Source organism: Elephas maximus, chromosome 19 (assembly GCF_024166365.1).
Source record: "Elephas maximus indicus isolate mEleMax1 chromosome 19, mEleMax1 primary haplotype, whole genome shotgun sequence".
NCBI lineage: Eukaryota > Metazoa > Chordata > Mammalia > Proboscidea > Elephantidae > Elephas > Elephas maximus.
Window position 1 is genome coordinate 34,834,968 of NC_064837.1, and position 22,466 is coordinate 34,857,433.

Genomic DNA, 22,466 nt, shown 5'->3' on the forward strand with positions numbered 1-22,466 from the left:
GGCAGTCACTGGGTTACAAATGTTGAACTTACGTACAACCATAGTTCTGAACCAACCCCTATAAAGTCTATTATATTAAAAATTTGACATACATACAATGGTTTATAATAACAAATGGGTGCTACTTTGTGACATGCATCAAAACAATATTATTACTACTGTATTATTATGTTAAAGATGTTTTAGTGTATCTGGAAGTGTTTCTTTAAATGTTTTTTATACATAGGAGTATACACTGTATACTACATACTTAGACGAACATTTGACTAACTGACATTAGATACGAACTGTAACTGTTCCAACTTAGGTACAAATTCGACTTAAAGATAGATTTAGGAATGGAACTCATTCGTAATCTGAGGACTGCTTATACTTTGAGTGTAGTACTTTTTTCCAGAACTTACTATGATAAGAGAGCACACATGCATATTTATTCTCTACATAAATAAATGTACTTAATGTAAATGTTTAGGCTGAAAATGGGAAATATTACCTCTTTGAAATGTGACATCCAATTTGTCAAGGTAAGGTGGAAGCTCCTTTAAAAGATAAAATTTTTAAAAAGTTAGCTCTCAAAAAAAAAAACTTATTTTAGTGTCTTATATTAAGGAAGAAAATATTTTGCTTCTTCAAAACACAAAAGAACAAAGCACTACATATGTCTACATAGAGCATGCCTTGACAGAACTTCCCCAGTGGCCAATTATTCCCTATAATTACTCCTATCACCTACACGAAAAAGAACTCTGTTCTTTACACAAAAATTTTAGTAAATAAGTATCAAGAACAGACAATTCAAAGAAAAAAAAATTACTAACAATGGTAGGGAGAATATGCAAGGAAATTAATATTAAAATTTCATCTAGCAAATTTTGGGTATGATTATAGTGCCCAATCATTGCAAAGGTACAGCAAAATGGGGCTTCTAACATCTATCAGACATTACCAAAACCAAGCCCTCTGCTGTCAAGTTGATTCCGACTCGTAGGGACCCTACAGGACAGAGTAGAACTCCCCATAGAGTTTCCAAGGAGCACCTAGTGGCTTAGAACTCTGTTAAAAAGCAGGCTGACAATAGCAACTTACAACATATATTAAGACACTATAATACTCTTAACCTTTTACCAAATAATTTCCTTTCGGAGAGTTTGTTTAGGGAATCAATTTTAAATACAGAGAAAACCTTATCTTCATGTAAATATCATTAATAAATATAAAAATCATTTTATATATGTATTTATAAATACATCTTTAAGAATAACTTTTCTATAAGTAAATATAGAAAAAGCTTTGTCTTTACATATAAAGGTGCTCAGTATGGTGGTGTATATATAGTGAAAACTTAGAACCAATCTAAATGTTCAGTAATAGAGAAATGGTTAAAAATAACATATCCACTCAATAAAATAATATGTAGTCATTTCAAATGTTTATGAAAAATAAGCATGAAAAACGCTTTTCATACTATAAGATTAAAGTATTTCAAAAACACAATATACATAATATACAGTGAGCTCAAAACTAAGTAAAAAACACACAGGCAGTATCCTGTTAAAGCACCAAGTTTTCTACGTCAAATCAGTTGAACTACAGTAGTTTCATATTTAAGGAATTTGGTAATTTTATTAAAATATTTACAAAAACAAGTCTCCATAGATGCGTTCGTATAGTATGAATCCTCACTAGAAAGTCAGAATAGTTTTTTTAAATTTCCGTTGACATTTATTATTTAACCATTATCACTTACTTTTTATTATTATTAAGGCAACATCTGGCATTCACTGTTTTTAAAAATTTTAGAGGCCCATAGCTTGTTTCTCACACATTTTGACTTACACAGTACTTGAGATCAGAGATGTTTACGTTGACTCCAGTTGATCTCCTCAGATTCTCATCATGTGACACTACAACCTGTTTATCTTTTGTGATATGGCAGTCCAGTTCCAGCATATCAGTTCCAACTGTAACTGCACTGGAGAAATAAAAAGAATAATGAGAAACACAGTAATAATTCTTAAACATAAGTAAACATTTAGGTTACATACATTACAAGTAAAAATTTGGAGTTACAAATCAACATAGCAAAAAATCCTATAATAATGAAATATCTCCTTATTACTGACATCTATTACCACTTGTTGTTGTTGCTGTTGTGTGTCATCGACTGGATTCTGACTCAGATGACCCTAGGAGACAGAGTGGAACTGCCCCAGAGGGTTTCCTAGGCTGTAATCTTCATGGGAACAGACTGCCATTTCTTTTCTCTCACAGAACCACTGGCTAGGTTCCAACTTCCCACCTTTCACTTAGTAGCCAAGTGCTTAACCACTGTGTAGCCAGGGCTCCTTTATTATGATTTATCAATATGAAAATACAGGTAGCCTCGAACTTATGCATTTGAGTTATGACAAAATACTCTACGACTGTCTTTTTTTTTTTTTTTTACATCTTACCTTTAGTAACATGTACTACACACAATGTTTCAAGTTAGTAATTTGCTGCCCAAAGACAAATAAAGATCGGATTTATAAAAATACCAAAAGTAAACGGCAATAATATAGAAAATTTTTTTTAAAATGAGGTCTTTGACTCATGTCAGAACCGACTTACGACAGAGTAGTTGTCAGAATGTAGCTCCATTGTAAGTGGAGGACCACCTGTACTCTAAATCTAGAATAAGAGAATCATGTTGCCTCATTTCCATAACCAGCTACCCTTAATTCTGGCAACCTAATATAATGGAAAGAACACTGGACCAAGTTATGAGTCCCAGTTCCTGCTTTGCTTTGGGTGCCAGCTTCTGCTTTGCTATGAACTTGCTTTATGACTTTGGCAAGTAAATTCCCCTCTCTGGGCCTACAGAGGATACCAGAAAGATGTTTACTGGTGTTTTATTGACTATGCAAAGGCAATTTGACTGTGTGGATCGTAACAAATTATGAATAACATTGCAAAGAATGGGAATTCTAGAACACTTAATCATGTTCATGCAAAACCTGTACATAGTCCAAGAGGCAACTGTTTGAACAGAACAAAGGAATACTGTGTGGTTTAAAACCAGGAAATGTGTGTGTTAGGGTCGTATTCTTATACCATACCTACTCAATCTGTATGCTGAGCAAATAATCTGAGAAGCTGGACTGTATGAAGAAGAACATGGCATCAGGATTAGAGAAAGACACATTAACAACCTGCAGATGACACCACCTTACTTGCTGAAAGTGAAGAGGACTTGAAGCACTTACTGATGAAGATCAAAGACCACAGCCTTCAGTATGGATTACACCTCAACATAAAGGAAACAAAAATCCCCGGAATCTTAAAAGCTAGCAAGGGGCCATCTAAGATGCATCAATTGGTCCCAACACACCTAGAGCAAAGGAGAATAAAGAACACCAAAGACACAAGGAAAATAGCAGCCCAAGAGACAGAAAGGGCCACATAAACCAGAGACTGCATCAGCCTGAGACCAGAAGAACTAGACTCCATCAGCCCAGCTACCACCAATGACAGCCCTAACAGGGAACACAACAGTGTCCCTGACAGAGCAGGAGAAAAGTGGGGTGCAGAACTCAAATTCACATAAAAAGAACAGACTTAATGGTCTGACTGAAACTGGAGGAATTCCAGAAGACATAGCCCCCAGACTCTCTGTTAACCCAGAACCAAAACCATTCCCAAAGCCAACTCTTCAGACAAAGATTAGATTGGACTCTAAGACATAAAATGATACTCGTGAAGAGTGTGCTTCTTAGTTCAAGTAGATACATGAGACTAAATGGGCAGCTCCTGTCTGGAGACTAGATGAGAAGGCAGAAAGGGACGGGAGCTGGTTGAATGGACACAGGAAATCTGGGGTAGAAAGGAGGAATGTGCTAACATATTACGGGGATAGTAACTAGGGTCACATAGCAATGTATGTATAAATTTTTGTATGAGAAACTAACTTGACCTGTAAACTTTCACTTAAAGCACAATTAAAAAAAGAAAACAAAAATCCTCAAAACTGGACCAATAAACAACATCATGATAAATGGAGAAAATATTGAAGTTGTCAAGGATTTCATTTTATTTGGATACACAATCAATACCCATGGGAGGAACAGTCAAGAAATCAAACGATGCATTGCATTACGCAAATCCGTGGCAAAAAATCTCTTTAAAGTGTTCAAAAGCAAAGACGTCACTTGAAGGACTAAGCTGTGCCTGGTGTTTTCAATCACCTCATATGCATGTAAAAGCTGGACAATGAATAGAGAAGACCAAAGAAGAATCCATGCCTTTGAATTATGGTGTTGGCAAAAAATATCGAATATACCATGGACTGCCAGAAGAACGAACAAACCTGTCTTGGAAAACGTACAGCCTGAATGCTCATTAGAAGTGAGAATGGCATGACTTCAGTTCACATACTTTGGACATGTTATCAGGAGGGATTAATCGCTGGGGAAGGACATCTTGCTTGGTAAAGTAGAGGGTCAGCAAAAAAAAAGGAAGACCCTCACCAAGATGAACTGACACAGTGACTGCAACAATGGGCTCAAGCGTAACAACGATCACGAGGATGGCACAGGACTGGGCTGTGTTTCGTCCTGTTGTAGGGCCACTACGAATCAGAACCGACTTGACAGCACCTAACAACAACCCTATGACCGAGCATTTCCACTTTTGCTAAGTATATACTCAAGGGGAACAGTGCCTTTGGCCATCAAAAAACATGTTCAAGATTATTTTACACATTATATATGAACCTTACAGACATATATCGAAAGAAAGGAAAGCCAAAAATAAGTCTGCATATGTTAGAATAGGCAAAACCGATCAATGATAATAAAAGCAAAAACACCAAACCCATCGAGCTGATTTCAACCTATAGTAATTCAATTGGACAGAGGAGACTCATAGGGTTTCCAAGGAGCAGCTGGTGAATTCAAACTGCCAACTTTTTGGTTAGCAGCCAAACATTTAGCCACTGCGCCACCAGGTCTCCATCAACGGTAATAGAAATTGAAATTATGGCTATCTACTGCAGGGGGAAAGAATGGCCTAGAAGGGTTGTAAGGGAGCTTTCAGGGATACTAGAAATATTCTTTTTCTTGAACTTGGTGGTGGTTACAAAAAATGTACACTTAAGATTTGTGAACTTTAGTCAATGTACATTATAGATACCACAATTACAAGGTTTTTTGCTTTTTTTTTTTAAAGTCTTTCTTCCTCCCCATACTTAGCTAACTCACACTTGTCCTTTAGGTCTAAGCTTAGAAACCACTACCTCAGAATACCTTCCCTAATCCTCCGCAGACTGGATTAGGTCTCCCTTTTACATACTGCCAGGTTGCCAGATCTCCCTGTGGCACCCTGTTCTTATTCTATCATAGTATAGTACCCATCACACTGTTTTGAATTTATTTATTTGTTTTTCCCCAATCTGCCCAATTAGACACGAGCTCTTTGAAGAGAGTTTGTGGACTATGTCTTGTTTACTGCTTAGGCACAGGGCCTTGCACAGCAGGTACTCCATAAATATTTGTTAAATGTTGAATGAGTGGATGAGAAGAGAGAGTTCTCTATCATGTAAAATGTCTACGTTATTGTTAGGTGCCGTTGAGTTGGTTCATTGTTATGCCTTAGCCCATTGTTGCAGCCACTGTGTCAGTCTATCTCGTTGAGGGTCTTCTTCTTTCAGCTGACCCTCTACTTTACCAAGAATGATGTCCTTCTCCAGAGACTGAGCCTTCCTGATAAATGCCCAAAGTGTGTGAGACAAAGTCTTACCATCCTTCCTTCTAAGGCATATTCTGGCTGTCCATGGCAGATAACATTTCAAGGTTGAAGGAAAATTAAACATGGGTGGGGCAGAGAGAAAGTTTTAGAAAGAAACACTTTTTAAAATTCAAGAATGGAAAAAGTAAGAGCTTGAGTGGGCAGGGTAGGGTAAGATAATATAAAAGTAGATAAATTACAATTGTACAGTATATTCCCATGCACTTAAATTGTTTTCTAGTGGTTTCATATAAGGTCATGTCTCTACAACTTGATATTAAGTTCCTAGAGAGGAAGGGCCTATGTCTGTTCCATATTTTCTAACATTCAAGCATATTGTGGGTATTCAGCACATTTTTAAATGAGTGAAGTGAAGCCACATTTTAATTATCAGCATCCATTAACCTTTTGGAAACCCTGGTGGCATAGTGGTTAAGAGCTATGGCTGCTAATGAAAAGGTCAGCAGTTCAAACCCACCAGGCACTCCTTGGAAACTCTACGGGTCAGTTCTACTCTGTCATATAGGGCTATGAGTTGGAATCGACTTGACAGCAGTAGGTTTTTTTTTTTTAATTAGCCTTTTACATTTTAATGATTACACAAGCCAAAAAAAAAAAAAAAAACCATTGCTGTCAAGTTAATTCCGACTCATAGCGACCACACAGGATAGAGCAGAACTGCCCGGTAGGGCTTCCAAGGCTGTAAATCTTTACAGAAGCAGACTGCCACATCTTTCTCCAGTGGAGTGGCTGGTGGGTTCGAACTGCTGACCTTTCTGTTAGCAGCCAAGCACATAACCACTGCTCCACCAGGGCTCCTTGAGCCATTAGTACTAAGATATAAACGATAAAGTCTTTAAATTTGTGTGTTCTCTTCTAAAGGATATTTATCTTTAAAGAGAACATTTGTTTGCCAGCTTTGTGTTTGCTAAAACCACAAATGTAGAAAAATAAAGCCTAAAATAAAATATTCAAACAAAAGCAGTCTTTAGGTTGGGAGAATTATTTTTCTGTATTTTTAAGTTTTTTAAATATTGTTGTTATATTGTACTTAATTTTTTTAAAAGAGTAAAAAATATAGAAACTGTAAGCAACATATATAACCAGCAAATAGTTCTAAGACAAAATTCTAAGATCCTTTATATAGCTTAAAAAAAAAAAAATTGGTTTACTGATTTTTGGCCATGAGCATGTATTACCTTGTTTTTTTTCTTTTTGTTTTGGTAAGAGTGTATGGAGACTAAAAACCGACGCTATCTATATTTCCCTGAATTTTATACAAACACACACAAATATGTGTATATGACCTAAGAAACCTTTCTAAGTATAAATTTGCCTTTAGCTGAAATGTTGACTTTTTTTTTTTTGTGTGTGCTTTAAGTGAAAGTTTAGAAAACAGGTCAGTCTCTCATACAAAAATTTACACACGCCTTGCTATACACTCCTAATTGCTCTCCCTCTGATGAGATAGCACAGTTCTTCCCTCCATTCTCTCTCCTCATGTACATTCGGGTAGCTTCTGGACACCTCTGCCCTCTCATCTCCCCTCCCAACAGGAGATGCCAACATAGTCCCATGTGTCGACTTGATCCGATAAGCTTGTTCTTCACCAGCCTCATTTTCCACCCAGTCCGATCCCTGTCTGAAGAGTTGGCTTTGGGAATGGTTCCTGCCCTGGGGTAACAGAAGGTCTGGGGTCCATGGCCTCCAGGGCTCCTCCAGTCCCAGTCTGACCATTAAGTCTGGTCTTTTTACGAGAATTTGGAGTCTGCATCCCACTGCTCTCCTGCTCCCTCAGGGTTTCTCTGTTGAGTTCCCTGTCAGGGCAGTCATCGGTTGTGGCCAGGTACCATCTAGCTCTTCTGGTCTCAGGCTGACGTAGTCTCTGGTTTATGTGGTCCTTTTTGTCTCTTAGGCTCATAATTATTTTGTGCCTTTGGTGTTCTTCATTCTTCCTTGTTCCAGGTGGGTTGAGACCCATTGATGAATCTTAGATGGCCGCTTGATAGCGTTTAAGACCCCAGATGCCACTCTTCAAAGTGGGATGCAGAATGTTTTCTTAATAGATTTTATTATGCCAATTGACTTAGATGTCCCCTGAAACCATGTTGCCCATTTTTTAGGAATGTTTAGGAATTATATGAAAAATATTTTCTACATATTGTATATTTACCTTATTAACAAGAAAATTAATAAAAAAATTGGAGCATATGTAAGTGTATCTAGAACAATTTGTAAATTATCCCAAATTTGCTATGCAAATAACTAGAACATAGTGGGAAGTGAAAAATCTTTTATCACTTTGGCCTTCAAAATGTTCTATAGATAACATGCATCTACCTCAATTAAAACATCAGATATTTTATAGCTGAGCTTCTGACAAGCTGATGACAAACACAAGAAAAAAGTCAGGGAAGCCAAGGCTTCTAAATGTCTAGAAGGAACAAAACAAAACAAAACAAAATTCTGGCTTTAAAAGATGTGCAAAGTACCTAAAACTTCAGAGAAGTATTTAATCCTTATAACATTGAGGTTGTATTATTATTTCCATCCCATAGATTAGATAATTAGTATTGCATTAACTAGATATTTTTTAAAAAATTTATCATGAAAACCAGGTCACTGATTAATTACTTTGACTGTCTGCCAACTTACACTCCCAGCTATTGCTAATACAATATGTTTCTTTCTCTTACCATTCATGTTAATACCACAGGGATCTAACTGTCCTATGGGTATTTACAAAGGCGGCCTGGTTTAATAACCTAGTTCTATTAGCCCTTAAGAACCAGATTTTAAGTACTCAAGGGCTTAGCGACTCTGTATGTGTGTGTGTTTTATAATTCCTTAGTTTTTTGCTCTGTGGTTACTGTGGATAGAGCTCTGTCCCCTTCATCTCTCTTTTGCTAATATCCTGCTTTGTCCTTGAGTGCCCCATTCCATATGTCATTCATTAAGCAACTTGTGAGGGCTTACTAGTGTCAGACCCTGAGCCAGGTATTAGGTTGTGAAAGATTATAAAGATTCCTGATCCTGAGGAATTAAAGAGGACCCATATTCATAATCTAAGGGAGATGGTGTTTGTGAAAGCATTTTATAAACCACACTGAAGTACTTTTTATACAATCAGGTGATGCAATTATTTCTCCTTGTCAGTCCTAATTATTTCTTCAGCCCCACTATAACATGAATTAATTTTCCATACATTCCTAAGGTCCTTTCAATTTCCTAAACACACCTTGTCCATATAGTCGCACATCTTTTTTTTGGCGGGGGGGGGGGGGGTGGTAAATATGTATGAACAAAACATTGATCATTTCAACATCTTCTCATGCACAATTCAGTGATACTGTCTGCGTCACATTATGTAGCCTCACATCTTAATCTCAAACTTCCACATTTTTAAAATAGCTTCTTTTTCTCTATCAAATGTTATCTCTTATGGACTGACTTGTGTCCCCAAAAATATATATTAAAGTCCTGGTCCTTATACCTGTGGATATGATCTTTTTGTTATGTTCATGAGGCCACAGGGTAGAGTACCCCTTTACAGTGAATGATTTAGCCTATGGTCCTGGTTCTGAGAGTAGGACCACAACTGAGACCAATAGTGAGGGCTGACCCAACTAAGAAGGATCACCTGGAGGCCAGTGCTAACTGAGCCCCAGGAGGCATGATAAGGCCTGATTTCTTGCCCATGTGGCATGCCACACATGGGCTTTGGGGTATAAAAATGGCTGGCTGTGGGTCCTTATGGTGCTAGGCAGAGCATTTTTAGCATAAATTTTCAGTCCACCTAATTAGGCCTGCCTGGCTAGAGGGAGATGGTCAGAAGGTAGGTCACCCTATTTTTAAGTCCCTCACCTATAGCACAAAGTGGGCTGTCTGTGGAAGAGTCATATGTCTGTCCAGACAGCCTTCTCAAGTTGGGGGGATGTTCAAATGCATCCACATTTGTTCTGCCATGCTGTCTGCTTCTTATTGTAAGTAACAAAAGCTATTTTTCATGTGCTAACACTTTGAGAGTGTCTGGTGTGCTTAGACTCTGATTGGAAGGACATGATCAATGTCAGTGATTGGTGCCCTATTTCTAATGGCTTTCTTTCTAATTAGAAATTGGAGACAAACTGTGTGTGTCACATAGAGGTCATACCAGGGTCAGGTAGGTCCTAAACCTAATCACATCTGAGTTATAAAAAGAGCAGCATAAACACAGAGACACATATGGGGGAAGACAGACACCAAGACACCAAGAAATGCCAAGGAACTCTCCCTAGAGCCAAGCCTTGAACTGTGAGAAAAATAATTTCTGTTTTTTAAAGCCACCACTTGAGGTATTTTTTTTTATCACAGCAGCACTATGTAACTAAGACAATAGCTCATCAATTTCTGCTTACTATGCTTTATGCGTCCCGATTCCTTAACCACACTTCCCACACCTATTATTTATACTCTGTCTAATCTCTTCTTCCCCTCCATGTCGTAATATGTATGCTTTGTGACATTTATGTCTAAATATATAAATAAGATCTAAACTGGTGATTATATTTTTACTTATCTTTCCCTCACCTACTCATCCTATCAAAGTTATACTTAAGCGCAGTGTCTGTCTTCTACAGATTGTGTATTACAACTCTTTATCTTTGTAATATACAGTACCTTGAAAATAGTATCCTTAAACAATTTTTCTTGTTGCTTATGAAGCAGGGATGTTAAAAAACAAGCAAAACTTCCAAGTGCTGTCTAGTGTCTATCCTAGTAATGAAAAACTAGTAGAATTATTTACTTCTTTTCTTAGCTCACTGTCAGGAGAGCAAGATTAATCGGAAGAAAGCTATTTAACTACTCTTCTCCTAAATCTTGACAACTAATAACTCTTTCATATCTGTTGATAAAGGAAATTAGACTATACAGGTAGTCCCGTCTTACGATGTATTTGAGTTAAGACGAACTGTACTTGCGATCATCCTTTTTTTTAAATACATCTTATTATTAGTAATATGTACTACACACAATGTTGTAGCACGTAATTTGCTGGTATTATCATTCTCAGATGTAATGCTTCCCGCTCCCAAAGACAAAGATCTGATTTATAAACATACTGATAATAAAAAGCAATAATAATGAAAACTAAAAAAGATTAGGTATTCGACTTATGTCAGAACTGATTTACAACAGAGTAGTCGTCAGAACAGAACCCTGCCATAAGTTGGGGACTACCTGTATGTTCTTCTAGGGCCTTTAAAATTTCAGGAAAGCTATGTCATCACATGAAAAGTAAATTGAAAGAAAAAGTACAACAAGGAGCACTCACTGATATCAAGAGCACTAATATAAAACAAAAAAGCAAACAAAACAAAATTAAAAACCAACCACCACCACCAACAAAAAATTTGAAAAAAAGAGGTTAAAGTTAAAGCATTTTTAATTTAGGTTTTATATAAATTTCGAAGTCAATTAACAAGCAGTCTTACAAATACAGCTAATAAACATTTATAATTACATATAAAAGAGTTGCTCTCTTCTTCTCAAGTATCAGAAAAACTAGGCAAAAAAAGTTATATAAAGCAGCCACATGGTAGTTAGAGAAGGCTGTGGCACTTTTCAATAGTTATTGTTTGAATAAAACAGTTGAAGACCTGCTAAGGACAGGAAGGAGGCCTGGTGGTGAGCAGTGGTTAAGAGCTCAGCTGCTAACCAAAAGGGCGGAAGTTTGAATCCACCAGCTGCCCCCTGGAGATCCTATGGGGCAGCTCTACTCTGTCCTACAGGGTTGCTATGAGTCGGAATCAACTCGATAGCAACAGTTTTGGTTTAAACATAGGAAGGAGTCCCTGGGCAGCACAAATAGTTAAATGCTCAACTACTAACTGAAAGGTTGGCAGGTCGAACCCACCCAGAGGCACCTCGGAATTCAGGCCTGGCTGTTTGCTTCCAAAAGGTCACAACACTGAAAACCCTATGGAGCAGTTCTACTCTGCACACATGGGGTCACCATGAGTCAGAATCAACTTGATGGCAACTAACAAAATAACAACAAAGACATGAAATCATAGTGTTGTATTTAACTAACAAAAACCATCTAAATTAGATATCCTTTGAACATAAAAAAAAAAAATTTTTCAGAGGATAAACATTTTCAAAGATAAAAAATGTTTGTGGTATTTTCAAATGTACCATTCACAGACCCATAAAGGGTAGTTGGTAAAAATCTGACAAAGAATACAGAAGAAAAGCTTACAAAATAATATACAGTTGATCCTCATTCACAGAGTCCATATTTGCGAATTTGCTAAAATGTGTTTATAATCTCAAAATCAATACAGTACCTTTGCAGTCATTTGTGCACATGCACAGGGCTGTGAAAAATTAAGTCCCTCAACATGCACATTGCCAACTGAGGCTGAACAGGGTGACGCTCTGCCTTATTTCAGCTCTCATACTGTAAACAAATATCCTTTTTGTGGTATATTTAGTGTAATTTTTGTGTGTGCTGTTTGTGCTTTTTGTTGGTGATTCTGCTATTTCAAATGGCCCCAAAGCATACTGCTGAAGCGCTGTCTAGTGTTCCCAAGTGCAAGAAGGTTGTGATGTGCCTTACAGAGAAAATACATGTGTTACATAAGCTTTGTTCAAGCATGAGTATAGTGCTGTTGGCCACAAGTTCAATGTTAATGAACCAACAATAGATATTAAATAAGGTGTCTTTAAACAGAAACACACATAAAACAAGATTATGTGTGGAATGGCTGATGGTAATGTGACCAGAGGCTTGCAGGAGCCTAACCCTGTATTTTCCCTAGGAGTAATGGTTCAACATGCGCTAATTCTGCGTTTACTTTCTAGAGCATTAACCAGTCAACTCTGATTCTTGGCAACCCCGTGTGTGTCAGTAGAACTGTGCTCCATAGGGTTTCCAATGGCTGATTTTTGGGAAGTAGACTGCCAGGTCTTTCTTCCAAGGTTCCTCTGGGTGAACTCAAACTTCCTACCTTTTGGTTAGCAGCTGAGCACGTTAACAGTTTGCACCAACCAGGGAGATTCCTTTGTAGAATAGAACCACCATGAATAACAGTAATTTCCTGAACTTTAAACATAAAGACTGCTGAAGTCACTTAAAGTTATAAGCAGTTCTTTTCCAAGTCATATATTTCACCTACATTCTGGTCAGTGAATATTTGATAAATTATAATGTGTGTGTGTATGTATCTCAGTGGAAACTGTACATGTAAGATTACGTATCTATATTTAGCTATAACGAGCTAAACAGATATAAATTCTCAACAGAGAAAAGAATTTAAATAAAGTAATTTATTCTATTTCATAGTCTATGACAAGAGGAAAGATTTTTCATTTTTTGGACCTGTAAGAGACTTTTCAAACCATAGTCAAAAGGCATCCTACTATATAGCACAGGTAGAGTAAGGGGTGACAAATACAAACAGGATAAATTTAGATAAAACTAGAACACACAGAAGCAGTGCCACTGAAATTAAGATATCTTTGAATGAATGAGAAGCAGAAAACTTATATTTTCTCGATTTCTTGGCCCTAATTATATACATAAAAATGGTTCAAAAATTAGAAAATATTTTTCTTACTAAATGTGGATAAGTAATATCTTCCCTTGGGTTTAATTTTTCACATTCTCTATTTTTCAGGGAAGAGGCAGTGTTCTCAACATTACCACAGACTGATGAAAATCATTTACTCTAAGACACAGAACAAGATATTAATCAGCTTTCATTCCTGTCTGTCCTGTTGTTTCTCTCTGAAGTGCTGTAAAAGACATCCAGATGACACATGACTAATTTATAAACAGAAAATATTTTAACTTTACCTTATTTAAAAAATAAGATAAACATTCATGAGGCCATAAAGAAGAGTGACCAGATTGCAGGTGCAGCTCAGTATAAAAATTACTGGGTAGAAAGACACAAAATCTTGTTCATAAACAGTAGCTAATGTACCATTGTTTCATTTTCTCCTATTCTCTTCTCTCCAAGACTAATTAGCATTATAAACAGTATGTTCCTTGTTACAAATGCCTTCTTTCAGCTTTGGAACTACAGTATCTTTTGATAACCCAAAACTCTGATCTAGATTTTTCAATTGTACAGAAGCCAACACTCTTTATAACACTTCAGACTGTATTAAAAAAGAGTAATTTTAACAAAATAGAAACAACTATCACATGTGGATGTTACATGTACATTATCTTCACTCCATGAGTCATCATTTTAAACTGTTTAAAAAAAAACTGTTAAAAAAAAAGAGTACCGTTTTACATACTTACTGCTGAAAAGCTGCCATTGTATTCTCCAAATTTTCTCCAGCACCTGTGAAAATATTAAACTTCATTTACTTAGCTATTCTGACCATTTCATTTTTCCAGAAATTCATCTTAATAAGATACATCAAGTGAATCCTGGTGCTTACATATTATAAAACCCATATAGACATTAAAGCTGTTTTAAAGAGTAATGTATTTTTTAGTTACAACAGGAAGACTCAAACATCAAAACACAGCCATAGCAAATATCAATGCAGGGGGTTAGAAGATCTAAATATGATTTTTTTTTTTTTAAGTTATAATACCTGCTTATTTGTCATACGAGAGAAGAGGGCTTGGTACACACACACACACACACACACACACACACACACACTCACTCATACACTCTCACCTCCTCAGACGGTTAACTGTCTCTCCTCTGCATTCCCATCGTCTCCTATGCATACCTCTACTACAGCATTTACCACATTATAGCATAAATTATGTACTTGTTTCCCTCTTCTGCCTTTCCCATGAATTCCTTGAAAGAAATTTCTGTGTTTTAGTCGCCTTTGGCTGAAGGCAGTGTGTGCAGTGGTTGAGGGTAGGGCTCTGGACTTGGGATGGCTGGTCTCAAATCTACCTGCTACCTGTGTGGCTTTGGGAAAGTTATCCCTCTATGGCTACGAGAATGTGTATCTATGAGAATGAGGATAACGATGGCACCTACCTCACAGGACTGGGATAATTAAATGATTTCACTTGTAAAGTGCCATGCTTCATCATTTAAAAAAGACAGTTTTTTACTTTTTAACATTTCTGAATTTAGAGTGTATTTTACAACGAATTGCATTTCATAGTTCAAGGGTTTTCCTTCTTGGCAGTACATAGAAAATTGTGCGTCTTACAATAAATGGCATTAGATTCAATGGAATACTACACGTGAACACTCAGTGAATGTTAAGGATTATCTTTATTTATTACTGCTGCCATCACCATAGTACCTGAAAAGACTAGGTACTTGGTGAATGTCTATAGACTCTAGTAATAATACTGCAGTGAAAAAAAGGACACAGATCTAGATGTGACCACACTGGATGATAAAAAATTACCTAATACTAAATACTAGGTGAGGGCATTGGAGCCCTGGTGGTGTAGCAACTAAGAGCTCGGCTGCTAACCAAATCCACCAACTGCTCCTTGGAAACCCCATGTGGCAGTTCTACTCTGTCCTCTAGGGTCGCTATGAGTCAGAATCAACTAAATGGCAATAGGTAGGTGAGGGCATTGGTGGTTCGGTGATAGAATTCTCACCTTCCATGAGGGAGACCTGGTTAGATTCCCAGCCAGTGCACCCATGTGCAGCCACCATCCGTCAGTGGAGGCCTGTGTGTTGCTCTGATGCTGAACGGCTTTCAGTGGAGCTTCCAGACTAAGACAGTCTAGGAAGAAAGCCCTGAAAACCTACTTCTGAAAACCAGCCAGTGAAAATCCTATGGATCAATGCAACTGATCATGGGTGTGCTGCAGGACTGGGCAGTATTTCATTCAGTTGTGCATAGGGTCACCATGCATTGGGCCAACTCAACAGCAGCTAAAAATAACATCGAGGGAACCTATTCTGCACCACTGCTGTTTCCACCTCATGAAGGAAAACTCTATACCTTAGGAAGAGGAAAAGGAGAAGGCCTCAGTTTTAGTGTTAATATCAATCTAGAGAGGGCATTACAGTCTAAATTTAGCCGTATGAGTAATAATGCTGATATTTTGACTATATCATGATGGTATTTTCTTTCTAAATTGGTTCTAAACTTGGGAAGGGACAGTAAGTAAGCAGTGTTATTTTTTAGCCTTCTCAAATCCCAACAGCAAGGACATTGTCTTATACGTCTTTTAGAATACTCCACAAAATAGTGTTCAATAAGTACTATGTTTGAAATGATATTATATCCGAAAATTGTTTCAAAATAATCTTAGGTGAGGATTGGTTGGTCATGACTTGATAATTGTTTGCAGCTGGATGACAGGTTCATGGATGTTTACTACTTTTGTATATGTTTGAAACGTACCATAATCAAAAATTCAAAAGACACTTATTGTTTCATTTCTTAGTTTGGGGGAAAGAAATTAGGAAAAATAAATTCAGTAATCTGAAATAAGTACATTTCCCCCAGTCAGCAAAATTTTTACTACTAATATTTATATTCAGTCTAACTTCTTATGTCTTTTATGTCTACTTTCCATTTAATTTTAATTCATTTAAACCTAACAGGTTAAATATACAAACATTATTATTTAAGATTTTTTTTCCAACTATTTTATAAGCTTACTAAATTACATACCACCACCAAATAAAATATTGAAAAGGTGGCTCCGTTTTTAACAACAATATATAAACCAGATACTGCACTTAGCACTTTATATATTATTTCATTAAAATCCTCACCACCGAGTAGCATCTGGGGTCTTAAAAGCCTGTGAGCGGCCATCTAGGATATTTCACTGCTCTCACCCCTTTGGGAGTAAGGAAGAATGAAAAAAACTAAAGATACGAGTGAAAGACTAGTCCAAAGGACTAATGGACTACATCTACCATGGCCTCCACCAGACTGAGTCCAGTAAAACTAGATGGTACCCTGCTACCACCACTGACTGCTCTGACGGGGATCATAACAGAGGGTCTTGGACAGAGCTGGACAAAAATGTAGAACAAAATTCTAACTCATAAAGAAAGACAAGACTTGCTGGCCTGACAGAGACTGGAGAAACCCTGAGAATATGGCCCTGGGATACCCTTTCAGCTCAGTAATGAGGTCACTCCTGAGGTTCACCCTTCAGCCAAAGGCTGAGCACGCTCATGGAACAAAACAAGACTAAAGGGATGCGCCAGCCCTGGGGCAGGGACTGGAAGGCAGAGGGAACAGGAAAGCTAGTAATAGGAACTCGGGGTTGAGAAGGAAGTGTTGACATGTCATGGGGTTGTTAACCAAAGTCATAGAACAATGTGTGTACTAACTGTTTGATGAGAAACTAGTCTGCTCTGTAAACCTTCATCTAAAGTAAAATAAAAAATAAAATAAAATCCTCACCACCACCCTATGAGGTATTATTATTCCCAGATAAAATCTAGCTGAGGTCACACAGCCAACGAAGGGAACTGTGATTCAAGCATAAGCAGTATAACTTCAAAGTCCACCTTAGTTTTTTACCACTATGATGGTTAAGGTTATGTGTCAACTTGGCTGGGCCACGATCCTGAGTGGTTTGGAAGAAATCACGTAATCATCTTCCATTTTGTTATCTGATATGAGCAGCCAATCAGTTGAAAGGCAATCAGTTTACATGGGGGTGTGGCCTGCATTCAATACATACAGATGTTCTGCCAATACTCTCTCTGGATCCTGCATTTGACTTGTTATTCTCTGATCTCTGGGACATGAGCAACAGGCCGCTGACCGACCTGCAGATCTTGAGATTTGCCAGCTCCCACAGCCCTGTGAGCCAGCAGCCTTCCGCCTGACCTGCCGATTTCGGGTTCCTCAGCCCCTGCAACCACATAAGTGAGGAGAAGCCTCCAGCCTGATGACTGACCCACAGATTTGGGACTTGCCAACCTCCACAACTCTCCTCCCTGTACATATATATTTGTATATACACGCACACACACACGCACACACGTACTTCAGGAGTCCTGGCAGCACAGCAGTTAAGAGCTACAGCTAACCCAAAAGGTCAGCAGTTCGAATTCACCAGCCACTCCTTGGAAACCCTATGGGGCAGTTCTACTCTGTCCTATAGGATCGCTATGAGTTAGAATAGACTTGACAGCAATGGGTTTGGTTTTTTCTCTGTTTATATATGCTTCACTGGTTTTGCTCCTCTAGAGAACTCAGCCTAAGACAGCCACTAACTATGCTGTAGCTTCTATGGTATCATTCATATATCACCTTTATTTCAGCTTTATAGATAAGTTATTCATTTTGGTCCTTATTCCACGTCTATCTTCTATTTGTTTATAGAGCTTGAAGTTAAATTCCACAAATACCCACAAATTACTTATTAGATCCATATGGTGAAAGCCTAGAGAGTAACTAAGGAACTAATTAAGACTTATGTCATTCCTCTCCAAGAGCTATTTGGTGGTAGCTCTTCTTTCATGAAATGGTTTGAATTACTTTTCTCTCCAAATGTGCATATCATTCACAGAAGCAGGCTTTTTCTTAATTCCTTCCCCCCACCATAAGCAGCTTAAAGAATGTCTAGCTCTTATGCAAATAACCACCCCACATACACACAGATGTTTAATTTTTAATTAGTATGAAATGTGGAAGTGAATAAGCCCCCATCATAGATTCACCATACTGTCCTAACATCACTTGCTCATAATTTCTCTGCATATGTCCCTGTATTTCCTTCTTCACCAGTTTACATTCCTCACTTCTTTGAGAAAACCTTCTCTGAAATTTCCAATTCATTCTATTTATTCCTTCACTATTTTTTATACAGTCCAACTTTCATTCTACATTAACTCTTCCTCCCACATATAGTGTTTCAGAACTACTGTGTGATTGGTTAGTTTCTGGCAGGGTAGAAAAAGTAAAAGAAACATTCTCTTTTGTATCCTTAACTAGATTTATGCTATGAAGGAAAGAAATATCTGTCCAGTTTCCTTTTTATCTTTCTAATGTTTTATATTCCAATAAATGTTCAATAAACAATGTAGACTTGTTTTACAGTCATGTTCCAACCACCATTAACACCTTTGTATGCATGACATATATATGTGTATGTATGTATTTATGTATGAGAACATGTGTGATGTTTATAAAGGCATGGAGAAATATGACAACATGCACCAGCCATAAAAGAGCAACCTTCAAAATTAAGCATTTTTTAATATTGAAAAGAAAAGCTTAATGCAAATAAAACATATCCTCATATTTGAGAATATGATCCTATTTCAGCCCAAAATGGAGTCATTCAGCAAATTAAGCAACTAAGTAAGTTCTTCATTCATTTCTAAAACTCTCACTCCATGCATTCACCCAACATCCATACTATGCCTATGAAGCAGTTATAGATTGAATTGTGCCCCCCAAAGTATGTTGTAAATCCTAACTTCTATGCCCGTGGTTATAATCCCATTTGGGAACAAGTTTTCTTCTAAATTAATGAGGCAAGATTAGTGTAGAGTGTGTCCTGAGTTAATCTCTTGCAAGAGATAAAAGGAACAGATTAGGCAAGCAGAGATGGGGGAAAGATTGATGACAAGCCACACGGAGATCTCCAAGGAACCCGGAAACAGAAGCTGAAGAGACAAGGACCTTTCTCCTGAGCTGACAGAGAACTCCTTCTCCTAGCACCAGCACCCTGAATTCGGACTTCCGGCCTCCTTAACTGTGAGAAAATAAATTTGTTTGTTAAAGCCATCCACTTGTGGTATCTCTGTTACAGCAGCACTAAAATAACTAAGACAGTGGTTTAAGTAAGAGCACAAAGAGCACAGAAGGATTAGAGATGACATACAAAAGAGTATATTGCCATCTAGGTTCCCTGGAACACTAAACAATTGTTTCTATATTCCAAGGCGGGGGGCGGGGAGAACTAGTGAATTTATATTTGTAGATACAAGAAAAAGATTAAATATATTACTATAGCTATTATATTATAATCTGCCTTTACAACTGTGTGCCATAAAGCCGGCTAGTGCTATTAAATAAATGATAAATGACTGCACTGCTAATAAGCTATAGTATGAATGAGTTAGCCAATTGGGAAAAAAAGTCCTCACTTTTGACAAGTGAGGAAGAGTTCCCTGAAAATAGGAATGAGGAAATAAGAATTAAAGAGAACCGATATCCTGATATAAGACATGTTTCAGAGTGCAGTAGCAGAATGCTACTTCCAGAGACACTTTTGAGACTTCAGTTGGTGCCTCACTTTCCTCCTTGAACAAACAATTAAAGTTTACGGCCCAGAAGCAGACAAACTGGGTCCAAGAACAATCCCTGTTCGATTCCTGGCCGATTCACCTCATGTGCAGCCACCACCCATCTGTCAGAAGAGGCTTACACGTTGCTATAATGCTGAGCAGATTTTAGAGGAGCTTCCAGACTAATATAGACTAGGAAGAAATCTACTTGTGAAAATCAGCCAATGAAAACTTCATGGATCACAAGGGTCCAATCTGCAGCTGATCATGGGGATGGTGCAGGACTGGGCAGTGTTTAGTTCTGGGATCACCAGGAGTGGGGCAGGGGGAGTGTCTTGACAGCATCTAACAACAACACTTGGAGAGTATTTTCAACGGAAGCATGTTAAGCACTAACACACAAGAACTTACCACAGTGCTTTTAGGACCATCATACGATAAAGACATTTTGAGTGTGCAGATACTTGACAAGGTTCTCATGAAAGCTTTAGTTACACCTTTGAATACAGAAATACTGATGCTACATGTACAAATAATGAATGGAAATTTTTATATAAGGGGTTAAGCTGAAATCACTGAAATGATTTACTGTCTAGGGGGAGAAATATTTTTTAAAGTATTTCCAACAGTAAATGAGAATCGGAGACCTAGCTTATCCTGGCTTTAACACTTGCTATGTTAATCTAGAGTGCATTTTTAAAAATTTCCTTTTTGGTTGTTGCTGAGAATATACAAGCAGAGCATTCACCAATTCAACAATTTCTACACAGAAAATTCAGTGATGCTGATTACATTCTTTAAGTTGTACAACTATTTTCACTCTCTTTTTCTGAATTGTTCCTTCTCCACTAACATAAACTCACACCCCCTAAGTTTCTTATCTAATCTTTCAAGGTGCTGTTGTGAATTTGATCCCATAAAGATAGTTCTTAAAAGAGCACAATGTTCAACACAGACTATTTAGAGTACATTTTAAGCCTCTTAGACTTTGGTGATTTTTCACCTGTAGAGTACCACACATTCTTAGAGATTAACAGGTATTTCTTCTGAAACAAAATTTAGATCATCCATAACGACAGCTTGGATAGCTTTTTAGAGGATCTAGTTTTTTTTTAAGGGCCTTTTTCTATTTTAAATTTGTAAACACAACTGCAGTGTGAACTGCCTATCCTTAGAATAAGAACAACCCGTTGGTGTCAAGTTGATTCCAACTCATAGTGACCTTACAGGACAGAGTAGAACTGCTCCATAGGGTTTCCAAGGAGTGCCTGGTGGATTCCACCTGCCAACCTTTTGGTTAGCAGTCGTAGCTCTTAACCACTACACCATAGAATAAGATTACTATTATTGAAAATCGCTTCTATGGCAACAACTGAAACACAAAAAGTTGGTTTCTGGTTCCAGTGGTTGAAGGCACATCCTAATTATTTACCTATTAAAACAGACTAACCAAATAAGCAGTAACTACATTTTATAGCTGATGACCCTTTAAAATCTTTGATGCTTTTCATGAATGGGAGGATAGGATAACTATGTACTGAAGTCACTCTTAAAATTTGTGGTTAACTGATAAAACCATACCAAACCTGCTTTTGCCACCCAGAGACCTTCATAAAATTATACAGAAGTATGCTTATGTATATATATATATTTTTGTGACATTTTAAATTCACGGCAGTGGTGGGTGGTTAGTACTTGCCAATTCTTGTTAGAAACGAGGTCATGGGACTCAATCAAATTTTAGACTGCAAATTGCAACCAATTTTAATCTAGTTTAACATTCATCTCTAAAGAACAGTTTAAAAAAACTCAGAAAACAAAAAATAAAAAACAAACTCATTGCTACCGAGTGGATTCCAACTCAAAGCGACCCTACAGGACAGAGTAGAACTGTCCTCACAGGGTTTCCAAAGCTCTAAATCTCTCCAGAAGCAGACTGCCACATCTTTCTCTCACTGACCAGCTGGTAGGTTCAAACCGCCGAAACCGAGAGCTTTAGCCATCAAGCCACCAGGGCACCCTGAAGAATGGTTAAGATTGACCGAAATAAGCCTATTTCACACATTTTATACGTCATGCTTGAAATGCAATGAAGACACATTATTATGCAATCATGAAGATGCAAAGATTTGGCCTGTTAATCTGGGAAATCAGAGTGGACAATTTAGGCTCCTTTCAGCATGTCACTTTTCCAAAAGAAACTTTTTGTTTTCTTTACACAATACCGTCCTGTCATAAACTATGCCATCTTTCAGCCTTTTGGAAATTTACGTGTCATTGCTGGGGAGCGGTGTGGGGCTCAATTAAAAAAATTGGTGCAAGGTTTGCAGCCTTGGGAGACAGGGAGCTCCAGTGCCTTTGCCAGTCCTGCCCACGGTGATCTTGGGAAACGTTCCTAGCCTCGTTTCCCTCCCTTCTCAGTCGGCAGTGCTCAGAGCGTGGGAGCGGGATGGCAGACACCGGGGCTGCAGCAGTGCTCCCGGTTCACGCAGCTCC

The 22,466-nt window shown here is 37.7% G+C and overlaps 1 protein-coding gene across 1 annotated transcript in view; it reads right to left on the reverse strand.

Moving 5' to 3' along the window:
• Positions 1-22,466, reverse strand: part of GDPD1 (glycerophosphodiester phosphodiesterase domain containing 1) — a 38,577-nt gene that overhangs the window by 15,349 nt on the left and 762 nt on the right. The window contains exons 2-4 of the mRNA XM_049861209.1: positions 14,060-14,102; positions 1,837-1,972; positions 494-539 (exon numbers count right to left, since the gene is read on the reverse strand). Of these exons, the coding sequence (XP_049717166.1) occupies positions 494-539; positions 1,837-1,972; positions 14,060-14,102 (225 nt within the window). The remainder of the gene's footprint in view (positions 1-493; positions 540-1,836; positions 1,973-14,059; positions 14,103-22,466) is intronic.